General features: G+C 39.1%; 1 protein-coding gene across 1 annotated transcript; it reads right to left on the reverse strand.

The window, feature by feature from the left end:
- Window positions 1-329: 329 nt before the first annotated feature.
- Window positions 330-7,779, reverse strand: LOC118735147 (tubulin polyglutamylase TTLL5). Its single transcript, XM_036464781.1, has 2 exons — window positions 7,774-7,779; window positions 330-2,399 (listed from the first exon to the last, which is right to left on the reverse strand). Exons 1-2 carry the CDS (start codon window positions 7,777-7,779, stop codon window positions 621-623), a joined length of 1,785 nt encoding a protein of 594 aa, XP_036320674.1. The 3' UTR covers window positions 330-620.
- Between the last annotated feature and the right edge of the window lie 7,141 nt (window positions 7,780-14,920).

Genomic DNA, 14,920 nt, shown 5'->3' on the forward strand with positions numbered 1-14,920 from the left:
AATAAAGGGCCCGCGAGATAAATAAAATAATAAAAAAAATAAAAGTCCCACATAATTATTATGAGAAGACGTAAATAATTTTCGTCTTGAAATAAACGTCCCGAGAGACGAAAAAAGATATTTCTCGTAAATAATTATCATACAAAAACGAAAAAAAATGTCTCTTAAAACAAGGCGACGTTTTGATCTCAAATATTAGGATAATGATTATTTTGTGTCTCAGAAAATAATTGCAATTTTATACAGCTACATTATATATAAACAAAAATCGTACAAGGATTTTAAGTAAATGTTTAAAGGCAAAATTTATTGTATTTAAAAATGGCGTTTCCGGCATTACATACATGAAAAGATTTCTATATTTTAATATTGCGTTGTATATATTATTATTACAAGAAGGTACAGACAATTTATTAAACTATGTAAGTGTACTTGTATATGATTAGCTTTAATAAAAAAAACACGAAAAGTTTTTTAAACCTAAACTTATAATATGAGTAATTCACCGTTCATAGTCGAAATACAAATTTATGTAATACACTAAAAATGTGCAGGCATCCAGTAAGCATGGAAAAAAATCTATGCCGCACTCTTTTCTTATTTATTATAGAGCACGTTATTTATCTACCAGGACACTTTTTACTAATCGCAACTTCTGGTAACTTTTCACTTTTAAAGCCAGTCAAATTTTTTTCGTTGGTTTTGTAATATCCATTGCACTTATTAAAGTCTCTTGCAACAGAGCCAGTTAGCACCATAGCAGGCAGAGCTTTTAAGAATCCATGTAATCCAGATGGAATAGGAGGTGTTTTAGGAAGGGATAAACCAAACCTGTTATATAAATACGACATATTTCCAGTAACATTTGTGTGGAGAGCCAAGATAGCTTCTAAATCTGCCTCTTGAGCTTGGGATAAGAAATGTCCAAATAAGGTACTTGGTATCATACCAAAATGATCGAAAGCATCCACATAAGCTTCAGTATCGCGATTGTACTGTTCGAGAAAATCTCCTAAAAGTTTCGCTACCATAGCTGATCGGGCTTTGCTGTTGACTCGAAGATTTGGAGTGTTGCGAAAGAATAGCGGCGTTTTCACAGAACCACCTACTCTATTCAAAAACTTTAAAATTATCTTTTCATGAAAATCTCTTGGCTCTTGAGAAAGTCTTTGTAAGATTGCTTCTAAGTATAAAGAAAAAGATTGTCTGGCTTGAAGTTGGGTTAATTCCGAACCACTGTTAATTAATTTTATGACCTGTTTACGCAAACGTTTACTTTCCTCTACGCACTTTGATTTAAGATTTGTCTCACTGAATAAAATAAATGACCCAACGGGTAAAGCGCGCTCATACTGACACATTCTTTCCATAAATGAATTACCTTCGTTTTTGCCATTCTCTATCCCATATAAATGATTAAATAACACATGATTATAGTTATGTGGCAATATCATTGAGTATGATAATTGTCCTTGTACAACAGGGGTAGATATTGGTATACCAGTGGAAATATCAAGAAAGTTCCCATAACGTTGTATACTATCATTAGTAGGAAAAATTCGAACAAATCCACCACGTCTGGAATTTTGCAGACGAGCATTTCTCACAATTCGTTGTTCTTCCATTGTAAGCGGTTGATATATTGGGGTACTACTTGCAGTCAAACGTCGCATGCAGTTACCGCCAATGCTCAAATTAGAATCCACAAATGCCGTTTTTCTGGCAGAGTTAACGTTACGAAATCGTGTCCATTTATTATCGTATTGAGCACGCATATCAGTGGAATAAGCTGGAATGCCAACACATGTTAGGAGGTCAGTAATAAGACATGTTTTAACTTTTGAGTCCAATGGGCTATCAATACCCATAGATGGCGACAAATTAACCTCCAAAAGCCAAGGCTTGAGGCTATCATCAATTAAAATATCGAATCCGTATAACTCAAAGCAATTGTTTCCACTAGGAACAAACATACGACAAGCTGAGATAACAGTTTGTGCACAGGCAAATATAGATTTTACAATCAAATCTTCAATGCTTGACATAAGCTGATGGGTATTACAACCTTGTGACTTAAGGTGCCGCAGTAGAGCGGAAAGTGTCCACTTATTGCCAACATCCTCCGCTTCAGCATCTAGTGATTTTATATAGTCCGAATGGTACTTATTGATACTGTAGTTACAAAGATGCATACAGGGGTTCCACAGATTTTCAGCTCTGCGATCATATTTCACCGTAGCTAATCGAACCAATCCTTCTTCATAGATATAAATTAGTAACGGGTCAAATAAAGTCACGAGTACATAAACACGTAGATCGCATTTGTGACCATCGATGCATAATGGATCCATCACGTACTTGCAAACCAGAACTTGCTCATCTTTCGGGATTTGATCAGGCTGAAAGAAATTTAAAATTGTTCAGAAATCTATTACTTAAAACCCTGTTCTATTGCAAATTGTATTATTTTAAATGTGCTATTACTGTACATTAAAGTGGTCCAAAAATGTATGTAAGAAAATAAGGTCGGATTTTTAATGCCGCCACCCCCTTTGTTATATACCGAAAAAAATATACCCATATTTTTTTTTTTTTTTGAAATATTTAGGGAGTGCTCAAAGCGCTCAAAGTTTTCCATGTATTTTATATGGAGAAAAAACAATTTTTCGTAGAAATGGTATAAAACTCTTGAAAATCAATATTTTTCGACCGGAAAACTGTGGTTCTCTTCAGGAGACTTCCAGTATTAATATCCAATTGTTTATTTAACCATTTTTTATGATTAAAGATTTTTTATTGGTCCCCCATTGCATTTTCTAAGGGCTTTGGAGGACCTATAAAATATCTTCTTCTTCTTCTTTTTTTGGCGCTGTAACCGCCTAAGCGATTTTGGCCGAGTTCAGCAAAGCACGCCAGTCGTTTCTCCTCTGTGCCAACTGACGCCAATTGGAAACGCCAAGTGAAGCCAAGTCCTTCTCCACCTGATCTTTCCATCGCAGTGGGGGCCTCCCTCTTCCTCTGCTACCACCAGCGGGTTCCGAGTTGAATACTTTCAGAGCTGGAGCGTCGGTGTCCATTCGAACGACATGACCAAGCCAGCGGAGCCGCTGTATTTTAATTCGCTGCACTATGTTCATATCGTTGTAAAGCTCATACAGCTCATTGTTCCATCGTCTGCGGTACTCGCCGTCGCCAACGCGTAAAGGACCGTAAATCTTCCGCAAAATCTTTCTCTCAAACACCCCAAGAGCCGCCTCATCGGATGTTGTCATTGTCCATGCTTCTGCGCCATATACCAGCACGGGCATGATGAGTGACTTATAGAGCGCGGTTTTCGTACGTCGAGAGAGGACTTTACTCCTGAATTGCCTACTCAGTCCAAAGTAGCACTTGTTGGCAAGGGTGATTCTACGTTGGATTTCAATGCTGACATTATTATCGGTGTTAATGCTGGTTCCCAAGTAAACGAAATTCTCTACTTTCTCGAAATTGTAACTGTCAACAGTGACGTGGGAGCCAAGGCGCGAATGTGCTGACTGTTTGTTTGATGACAGGAGATACTTCGTCTTGCCCTCGTTTACCACCAGACCCATGCGCTTTGCTTCCCTATCCAACTTGGAAAAGGCAGAACAGACTTCGCGGTTTTTGTTACCGATGATGTCGATATCATCGGCATAAGCCAGCAATTGCACGCTCTTGTAGTAAGTTGTTCCTGAGCGGTGCAGTTCTGCAGCTCTTATTATCTTCTCCAACATCAGATTAAAGAAGTCACATGAAAGGGAGTCGCCCTGTCTGAAACCCCGTTTTGTGGCGAACGGCTCGGAGAGGTCTTTTCCAATTCTGACGGAGCTGGTGGTATTGCTCAACGTCATTTTACACAGCCGTATGAGTTTTGAGGGGATGCCAAATTCAGACATAGCGGCGTAAAGGCAACTCCTTTTAGTGCTGTCAAAAGCGGCTTTAAAGTCGACAAATAGGTGGTGAGTGTCGATCCTTTTCTCGCGGGTCTTTTCCAAGATTTGGCGTATTGTGAATACCTGGTCTATGGTGGATTTGCCAGGTCTAAAGCCACACTGATAAGGCCCAATCAGTTCATTGACGGTGGGCTTCAGTCTTTCACACAATACGCTCGATAAGACCTTGTAACCTATGCTTAGAAGGCTGATCCCGCGGTAGTTGGCGCGAATGGCGGGGTCACCTTTCTTGTGGATTGGGCAGAGCACACTTAAATTCCAGTCGTCGGGCATGCGTTCATCTGACCATATTCTGCACAAGAGTTGATGCATGCACCTTATCAACTCCTCGCCGCCGTACTTGAATAGCTCAGCTGGCAGGCTGTCAGCTCCAGCAGCTTTGTTGTTTTTCAGCCGCGTTATTGCTATACGTACCTCGTCATAGTCAGGCGGTGGAACGTCGACTCCGTCATCATCGACTGCGGGCTCGGGTTCTTCTTCTCCACAACTTTCTGTGCTGCTGCCATTTAGTAGGGCGGAAAAGTGTTCCCTCCATAATTTAAGTACGCTCTGGACATCAGTTACTAGGTCGCCATTATTGTTCTTACAGGAGTGCGCCCCTGTCTTTAAACCTTCCGTAAGTCGCCTAACTCTCTGGTAAAATTTTCGGGCATTCCTCCTGTCGGCCAGCATTTCAAGCTCTTCGCACTCACGTATTTCTGCCTCTCTCTTCTTGTTGCGGCAAATACGTCTCGCTCCCTCTTCAGATCCCTATAGCGGTCCCACATAGCGCGCGTTGCGCCCGATCGCAGCGTGGCCCTGTAGGCGGCATCTTTTTTCTCTGCAGCTTCCTGACACTCCTCATCGTACCAGTTGTTCTTTCGGGCTCGCTGAAATCCGACTACTTCTTCGGCGGCGGTACTTAATGAGCGGGAAATGTGGTTCCACTGCTCGCATATGTCGGTTTGTTGAAGAGTGCTCTCTGAGAGCAGGTGTGAGAGTCGAGTAGCGAAAGCGCTGGCTGTCTGTTGTGATTGCAGCTTTTCGACGTTAAGCTTTCCTTGCATATTTGGGCGCACATTTTTTGCTGCACAGAGGCGGGTGCGTATCTTGGCTGCAACAAGATAGTGGTCCGAGTCGATGTTTGGGCCTCGGAGTGTGCGTACGTCTAAAACACTGGAAGCGTGCCTTCCGTCTATCACAACATGATCGATTTGGTTTCTCGTTTTTCGATCCGGAGACAGCCAGGTAGCTTGATGGATCTATTTATGCTTGAACCTAGTACTGCATACACCATGTTTCGGGCCCCGGCGAAGTCGATCAGCCTCAATCCGTTGTCGGACGTTTCGTCGTGGAGGCTGAATTTTCCGACGGTGGTTCCAAAGATCCCTTCTTTGCCCACCCTGGCATTGAAGTCGCCAAGCACGATTTTGATATCATGACGGGGGGCAGCGCTCGTACGTGCGCTCCAAGCGCTCATAGAAGAGATCCTTGGATGCCTCATCCTTCTCTTCCGTCGGGGCATGGGCGCAGATGAGCGAGATGTTGAAGAATCTCGCTTTGATGCGGATTGTGGCTAGACGCTCGTCCACCGGGGTGAACGACAGTACTCGGCGACGGAGTCTCTCTCCCACCACAAATCCAACTCCGAATTTGCGCTCCTTTACATGGCAGCTGTAGTAGACGTCGCAAGGCCCCAGACATTCTTTGCCTTGCCCCGTCCAACGCATTTCTTGGATGGCGGTGATGTCAGCTTTTGTCCTTACGAGGACATCAACCAGCCGGGCAGAGGCACCTTCCCCATTAAGGGTCCGGACATTCCAGGTGCATGCCCTCAAATCGTAGTCCTTTAAACATTTGCCGTGGTCGTCATCATAAGGGGGGGTCTCATCCGAGGCTTTGCCTTGCTTCTTCACTGGAAGTGGTTTTTACGTGGCGGGTCCCAAGCCCAGCGCACAACCCATTGCTGGGACGGGGGTGGTTTCGCAACCAAATACACGTTTATATAGCGAGCCGCTTGCTCCAAGCAGACACCCGCTTGCAGCCGCACCTACTGGTGAACAGACGCTGTAGACTTCAGTGAGCCCTTAAACCGAATAAGTCAGAGCGGCCCCACCGAAGCTCCCTCTCTTTCTGCCGTGACCCAAGGCTCCACTCGGATTGGTTACCGCATCTCGCACATGGGTTGCTCACGTTGCCCAGAGTGCGCGAACGAGGACGCAAGAGTCGGGATTGAGTATAGCCATGCAACTGTAACTGCATACCCAGCGCAATGACTATACCCCATTGCAATCCGGGTGAATATTTAGGGAGTGCTCAAAGCGCTCAAAATTTTCCATGTATTTTATATGGAGAAAAAACAATTTTTCGTAGAAATGGTATAAAACTCTTGAAAATCAATATTTTTCGACCGGAAAACTGTGGTTCTCTTCAGGAGACTTCCAGTATTAATATCCAATTGTTTATTTAACCATTTTTTATGATTAAAGATTTTTTATTGGTCCCCCATTGCATTTTCTAAGGGTTTTGGAGGACCTATAAAATATACCATGAAAAAATTTTTAAAGAAAAATTGAGTATTATTACTGGGAATCTCTTGAAGATAAGTAAAGTTTTCAAGAATTCTACACTACTTCTATATGTTTTTTCTCCATTTAAAATACATGGAAAACTTGGAGCGCTTTGAGCACTCCCTAAATATTTTTTGATTTCAAAATAAAAAAATAGGGGTATATTTTTTTTTCGATATAGATCAATCCTAGGGTGTGCCGGCATTAAAACTTCCACTTTATTTTTTTGGACCACTCTACTGTACATGTAGGTACATATCGGTCATTTACTTCAATGGTGTAGTGCAGAAATTACCGCAATCTTTTCGTCTATATTGTGTAAAAATAGATGTATCGTTTACCAGTAGGTGACTGGAACAAGATGTGTATTCATTTTTACTGTGGGAGTATATCGTCACCTGAAATGCAAACAGACTTAACAACATCGTAAATGAAATGGAAAAGGTCGTGCCTAATATTTTTTTTTTTATAATATGGGAATTCGATGAAATCCATCATATAATCAAAAAATTAATTTTGAATTTTTTATTAGTTATGACATTTTGCATTTCAACAATGGTGTTTGTTACATCTTTTTGCATTTCAAGTGATGATATGTAAATTTAAAACTTTTATGCCGTTTTACAAGATTTTTTTTTTTCTAGTTATTACACTATTGAAGTAAATGAGCGATATGTAAATATCCAAATGTATGTATGGGGACGTATATATGTATGTAAAAACGTGAGGTTAATGGAAAAACTACGATATGAGGCATTTCATGTCACCGCGACTACCTCTGTGCGCGACCTCTAAGGATTTGGATGAAAGTTGAAGAGATTGAGATTGATTGTTAAAAATGTTCGTGCACGAGGCGCAGAAATTGCTTAAATGTTAAGTTTTTCATAAAAAAATTATTGAAAAGCAAACAAAAATTTTCTTTTGTAATGCAAATAATTTCATTGTATAGTTTAATGTTTTTTAAATCTGCACCCAAAAATTTTTTTTCATTCGGACACTTACTTTCAAAGAAAAATAAAAATTTCGAAAACACTGCACAAATTTTCAATTGTTCATTAAAAAAACTATTTGGAATTTTGCAACAAAATTTACACAGTGTACTTTTCGACTACAAAACTTGGCGCTGCCTGAATATCATTGAAAAATATTAATCTTGGTAGATTCGGGGCCCACTTGAGGAAGCCTTACCCATACCAAGATATTATTAAAAACAAGTACTCTGGCGTTTCAAAGTATTATCTGCTACTTACATTCATAATTCTGCTTGGAATAAAGGTGTACTGAAAATAACTGATTTTTTATAGCATGAAAAAGGCTAATGTACTGATTTCGCGCCAAAAAAATCTGGAAACCCTATATAGGATTAAAGTAATTGGCACGTAGTCATAGTCGAAATAAAGTTCACTGTAAAGTTAGTTGCAGTTATTTTTTACAGACATGACAGTGGAAACATACAGCACCTTCTTTTTCTCTAAATTATTCTTACTCCATTGGTAGAGGGCTTCGGGTGTACGAATTTGTTGTAACGACAGGAGGTGAAGACTTGCTCTAACTGCTAGTCTCTTAAAATTTCCTCGAATCCCGTCGCAAGCAGATTTCCCATGTGAACTTGCAACAAAGTTCAATTCTGCCATTACCTTGAAGGGATTTCGGCATTTCAGACCCTTTAGTAAAGTTAATATGATTTATTCATACACTGAGGGAAAAAAAATATTAAAATCAAATAGAAACGTAATTGATCTTACTATAAACGTCAACGAAAGTACTGTATATTGGTAAATATTCAATTCAATTACGCGCATATTAAAATGACCGCGTTCGTACTGAAAAAGCATCCGTAAAGTGAATAATCAAGACAAAAACTAAAACAAAAAATTTATTTGCATGTTGCCTGCAGTGGAATTCGAACCCGACCATCTCCGGATATCAACAACTTGTGGCAAGCATCTATACGCACTCAGCTACACCCAGACATATAAATTTGCTTTCAAATGTCTCTGCAAAAAATTGTGTGACTAATCTCTAAACCGAGTATTCCGCCGGCGGGCTGCAAAAACGACTCGCCAGCGGGTCGCAAAAACGACTTACCGGCGGGTTACAGAAACGACTCCCCTGCAGCCCGCAAGAACGATATAACAGCGCACTGCAAATCGACGCTCAAAGTTCCTAGAAAATTAAAAACAATTTGTTGAAAGGAGAAACAAATACTCTACATACCACACATTGGATTTAATCGTAGATGTAGCAGATTAACTATTTTATTGTTGAATTGTATACTTGAATTTTATCTTGATCTATAGTATCTCAGTTACTTATTTTACATTCATTGAATTTGTTGTATGAACATGAATTTACCATGTAAATCCTCTTTCTTGGGTGAATACCCAAAGTACAGCGTGAACACCGCCAATCAATGTTTGAGGGTGTTGGCAACGCGCTCGCGAGCACTTTGCAAGAAGCTGGATTTTGTGAAACCCTTATGTATGTACATATTTACTTAGCCGAACTGTCATTAGATAGAAAAAAATCCAATTCGTGCGGGTGCAAATTTACCAACTTGTAAATATATTTTGAGTTATTATTGAATTGTTTTAACATCAATTAAAGTCCTACGTGACCTTTAAAGCAAAATTCGGTGTTTTCACAGTTCTTCAGTGCCCATCCTCCGCTTCCAGCCTCCTAGTTCGCCAACGCCCGCTCCAAACGAATTCTCCCCCGCTGCCGCCAACTGCACCACCAACAGCCCCCCTACGCTGTTCATTGGTCCTTCTTCGCCACCAAGAACCTGACCGGGGGAATCAATACAGTTGTTAAATAAGTACCCATAGCTGAGCCGTAAGTTATTAAATTTTACTACTAACCCTGCGGTAGAAAGCTTAAAACAAAAAATATAGATCTATACACATGTATGTATGTACACATATTTAGCTTCTTGTGTGTTTCTCGAATTTTGAAGCATAAATTACAATTGCATTTTCCCGCCATATATCCACTTTTTTAGCGCATAAAAGCAAGTTTTCCCGCAATTTCAAATACATGCAGAAGCTAGATATATACATACATACATACATAGTTTAAAGTACATATACTTACCTCTTATAACAGTCCTCCTGTTTATACATACATACAAACATAAGGATCGTATTTGCGGTAGAGAGGTAATTAAGTGAACACAGGAACTCCCGAAAAATTCAACAACGTTATTAACAAAGTAAAAAACTGAAACAGTACTCGGTAAAAATTCGGTCACAGTTAAATAAAAAGTGGTTTTCTTGCGAAAAAAGTCCTATGGAAATACAATATACACATAAAATAAGATAATAGCTTAAAGCAACTCTCATTTAAATTTTCAACTATTTTATCGCGAACGCGGTCTTTAATAATTTAGGGTTCTCCTCCTGCGATACAACTCTTTTGGGGGAAAAAAATAATAAAAAACACGAGCTTTAATACTATTAATCTCCCCAAAATCCATTTTCTTTCCTCGTTAAACCCCGTTTTCGACCTCAATACGCTCATTCCCTTTATTCGACTGCAGATCCCAAAACACAAAATGAGCGATGACGAAAAAGCCCGAGGTGCTTCCACGGAATCTCTACGTCCAGCCCGTTCAAGTGAAAGTCAAATAAAAAACCAAAGCAATCGGTCGTCCCAACTAAGTTTATATCCGAAACGGACAACTTTATGGATTACTGTGGTCGTTTCAAGTCTACCCCAATACAAGGAAACACTGAGTCAGGGCTTAAGATAAAAGACACCAATTTAGATAAGTTCTGGAATCGAGTCCAAAACTCCTATGACTCTACGCTAAAAATCGATTATCAGGACCTCCCAGAGGACTTTAGGACAGGCGCTTTTAATAAATACAGATCCTGCCTCATACCATATGAAGACACAAAAGCCCAAATTGCAGATCAGCTCCAACGGTGCTCGGAACGGCCCTTTATTTCATCCAAAGCTCAAATTAAACTACGACTACCATGCCAACCCTCCAATTTTGAAATGGGCCTCGGGCATGGGTGGAAGGGTTGTTCAAACCTCGAATAAGGTGTGCTCCCTAGTCTTACTCTCGGCCGATTTGACAACCAAAATAAAAGCACAAGCCATCGTGCTTCCCCAGTTAAGTAAAATGCTACCAAAATTCCAACGAACTCACGAGCAACGAGAAAAATGGTCTCATCTTGTACTAGCAGATCGCTACTGTCATTCGCCATCCCATATTGATTTAATCATTGGCAGTGACCTCATCCCCCAGCTAATGCTGCAAGGCATTGAGAAAATCTCTAGAGACCTGCTCGCACAGAATACAATATTCGGTTTGATTGTATGTGGTCAAATCGCCGAAAAGGTATGAATGTATGCGAACGTTCACCGGGGGAAGAGGTATGGGACGAAAGCTGGCATAGCATCCAGACGGCAATCTGGTGGCTTTAGCATTAAGTTGTAACCGCGTTAAGATATTTGACAAAGCTGAAGGCGAGCTAATACAGTGCATTCGTCGCCGGAGAATGATGTTGCATTTCACCCAAGTGGAAATTTCTTGGTGACTGGCGGCGATGATGATACAATAAGATTGCTTGATTTATTAGAAGGTCGGCCAGTTTATACACGGTAGTAGTGCACTTTAGCGGAACCATATAATATAAATTTTTTCCTGTATTCAACAGTTGCTCGTTTGGAAATCTAATTTGCATACATTTGATGCCAATAGTTCGCAACAAACAAGCCAGTTCTCAAAGAGCCCAAATTGATTTTAGTCATGCAACAGCTCCACATAACTCCGCCATAGACACACCAGTTGCTGGAGTACCAAAAAGCTGTGATGACAGTATTTTAATTGATCCACGACAATCGGTGGCATATGGAATGCGTGATGGAAATTTTCTGGTGCTTGATAGCTAATATACTACAAGAGTGAAACGCTACAAGTGAAACGCTGTGATAGTATTTTTTCTTAAATTTCCATCTTTTATTTGCAGTTACATTAAGAAGCTCATAGAGGACAGAGCGGTTGGTGAGAAAGGTGTCGAGTTACTGCAGTACTGCAACTGGGAAAATCCGCATTTCGCACGTGCCCCACTCGTATGGAATAGTAGCTTATGTCAAAAGGCTGGTTTTAGTATAATGCGGCATTCGCAGCATACCCTCACTGGCGCCGAGCCGTTGAAGAAATTTTGGATAAATAAACGTGCACGAAATAGTTCCGATACTAGCACGTCCCTATTCTTGTTAAGGGTCATCAAAAAATTCCTTGTGTTGTAAATAATAAAGGGAATGCCGGATTATACTAAAGCCAGCTTCCCGACATAAACTACTATTCCATACGAACACAGAAATATAAATGTATCTAAAACTGAATAATCAAATTGGATTGCATTTGCATAATATACCTAATATTGGAATCTGTTTTGATCGTAAAAAATACAACTTGCAATCATTTAGCTTATAGTTTTGAAAGAAATTGATTGCAATCGTAAATTGTGTAAAAATTGTTAATAACAATCTGCCTTAAATTTATTTTCCCCATGTAACGGTTATAAAATACGTTAAATCCGCACTATCTGCATTAACAAAAAAATATACATTGGAATATTTAAAATAAAACGATTCATATTTATTTTCTAATAAGAATTGTTTCTTAATTGAAATTATTTAATACTAATATAATGTAGTGGTTAATGTTTTAAAATGAATTCGCAATATGTCCGCAGCTCAGGTTGATTTGAAGAAATCCGTTTAAATTTTTCGAATTACATCTACTTGAATACAGGACCCTGCCTGTTGCATACAAATGGTAGTTCCGTAATTATTTAAAATATGTTAGTTCATTCAATATTTTGCATCTGGTTGGCCAGACAAATATAGCCGAAAAAAACAAAGTTTCGATTAAAACGAGTTTTTATAACCCCCCATAAAATTCCGATTTATTTTAAATACGAAAATAACGATATTTTTTCATGGACAAAAACCGGATTAGCAAAAAACCAATTGGACTCAACATATATTTCTTTACAGCATTTATCTCCCTGTCTTTATAGCGCACTCGATAAAGTCTTATTCAAAAGTAAACAAAATCTGCTATTTTTAAACGACATTTTTTTAATAAATAATTTGCGCGTTTGACCGAAATGGAAACAAACAATAATTGTAATTTATTATAACAATAATACGAATTTAAAACGGGCTGTATAAAGAAAACCAGCCTATTGTCACTTCACTTTCCAATGGTGCTGATTGCTGCAAGAATTATTTAGCGATTTAGAGCATAATCAACACAATATATGCACATAAATATGTATTATTTCACAGATCTCAGGGTCAGCTTAGAAATACGTTACCAAAATTATATAAAATTTAAGTAGGAATTATTTTTATTTATAACGTAAAAGCGCTATCTGACCCAATCTGATAAGTATATTTCCCCTAAAGTTAACCCATTTTATTTAATTTGTCTCTCGTGAAAATATATATTTTATTTAAAATTTTCAAATATGTACATATATTTTAAATTTTTGCTTTAATTTTTGTCTCCTTTTAATATTTAATTAGATACCTTAAGATTAAAATAAGCTTAAAACGAAACAGCACAGCAACCCTTTTCTGTTCATCTTGAGAACACAAAACCCTCTTTTGTTAAAATTCGGCGCTGCACAAAATCCTGGCTTTTATATTTTCCAACAAAATACCACTTCGCAACCCTCGATTTTCACGAAGCATTTCATTCGGGTCGTAGTTTTGCTACTTCGGGCCATTCGGTGTTGTATGCCATATTGGCTGCCATATTGTTCACACTGTCATCGCCATATTGAACACCCTGTCAACTATCTGTCAACCCTAAGATATCTCACTTGTATTCTTCCACAATGCCCTTAAGCGCGAAGTGAGCTATTCTAGGTTTGGAATTGCTACTTTTAATAGAGACTTTTCTTTTTATATACTTATGCAGATATATTCCCTTTTGGTTGAGTTTTTCTTGAAATATATTTGATATTTTCCCTTTTTAATCTTAAGAGTTTTCAGTAGTTTGTATTTTTTTTTTAATTTTTGAAATCTTTTGCATTTTTTTCTTTGAATTCTTGGAGTCATTTTATTTCCTTCTTTGAGTTTTTGTATACATTTTTGGCTTGAGTGTTGAACTTGAATTTTTCGGTCGCAGAATTTGAATTGATTGACGACTTCGAATTGTCGAGGTTTTGTTTTGAAGTTCCCTTTAAGATTTTGAGTTTTGATACCATTGTTACCCACTTACTAAACATCGAAATTGTAGTTTGATTTTTTTGGTTTATTCTTTTTTTTTACTTTTTCAACTTGCTAAGAGTTTGGATATCATGTTTTCCGGTAGTTTAATTTGTGTTTTTTTTTTTGATTTCCCGTAAATCAGGTTTTGGTTACTAGTTAAAGTCTTGAGTGAATGGAATACAGAGAGGTTGAAGATCGAGAGACTGAGGATAGAGTGATTGCAGGTGGCTTGGGGTTGCTAGATTCGAACCGCAGGGTTACACGAAGTGTGACAAGGGCTCTTGAGAACCAGGTGGTCGGTTCGATATTTACCCAAATTGACACCGGCATTCCGGTGGATTTCGTCCCAACGGACTATTTGAATAGGTTCACGGCGAGAATTTTTGAAACTGCAAGCCAGGAGTCACGTCATCCAACAACCATTACATTGAACTTGAATTTATAGAAGATGAAAGGTCAGATGAAAAAATCAGAACAAAAGGCAGACAACATGAATGTAGAAGCTTTTGGTACGGCCAATGTCGGCAAGCCACAACCATCAGTGTCAGTCCCTGGCAAACTGTCTACTAACTCCAATGTTCAGAAACCCACTATCCATTCATTTTGTCCATCCGCATTCCACCTTATGTTGTGTTTTTCATGTGGTCTACCTGTCGATCATTTTGTTAAAAATCCACTTGATGCCCAGAAAGAAAGTAAGTGTAAGTGGTAGTGACTCGTCGCTTTGTGTGTATAAACCAAATACGGGAAACCCGAAGCTGGAAGAGATCTCCGGGAACTCTTGCCAGAAGAAGGACCACCCGGAACCAGCCCAGTGAATAACCCAGTGATAGTATTAAGGAGCGAAGTAGGTAGTGAGGTTGTCAGAGATAGGTTAGTAACAATAGAGGAGAGAAAAGTCAAGAGTCTGCATCAGAGAAAGAGAGAATACGAGGAGGCACGTAGACGTATATCTTGCGAAGATATGAGTAGGAAGAAAAAATATAGGAATTATAGTAAAATAAAGAAAATGGGGGAAAAGAGGAAAAATATGAGAAGAATTTGCAGGAAAATTATCGCAACCATAGTCACACAAAAAGGAGACAGCAGGTTTTTCGCTAAAACGGAGATAGGTCAGGACGTACTCGCGCTCCTAGACGCGGGTGCAGGTGCTAGCTG

This window comes from Rhagoletis pomonella, unplaced genomic scaffold (assembly GCF_013731165.1).
Source record: "Rhagoletis pomonella isolate Grant_MI unplaced genomic scaffold, Rhpom_1.0 Rhpom_scaffold_00001, whole genome shotgun sequence".
NCBI lineage: Eukaryota > Metazoa > Arthropoda > Insecta > Diptera > Tephritidae > Rhagoletis > Rhagoletis pomonella.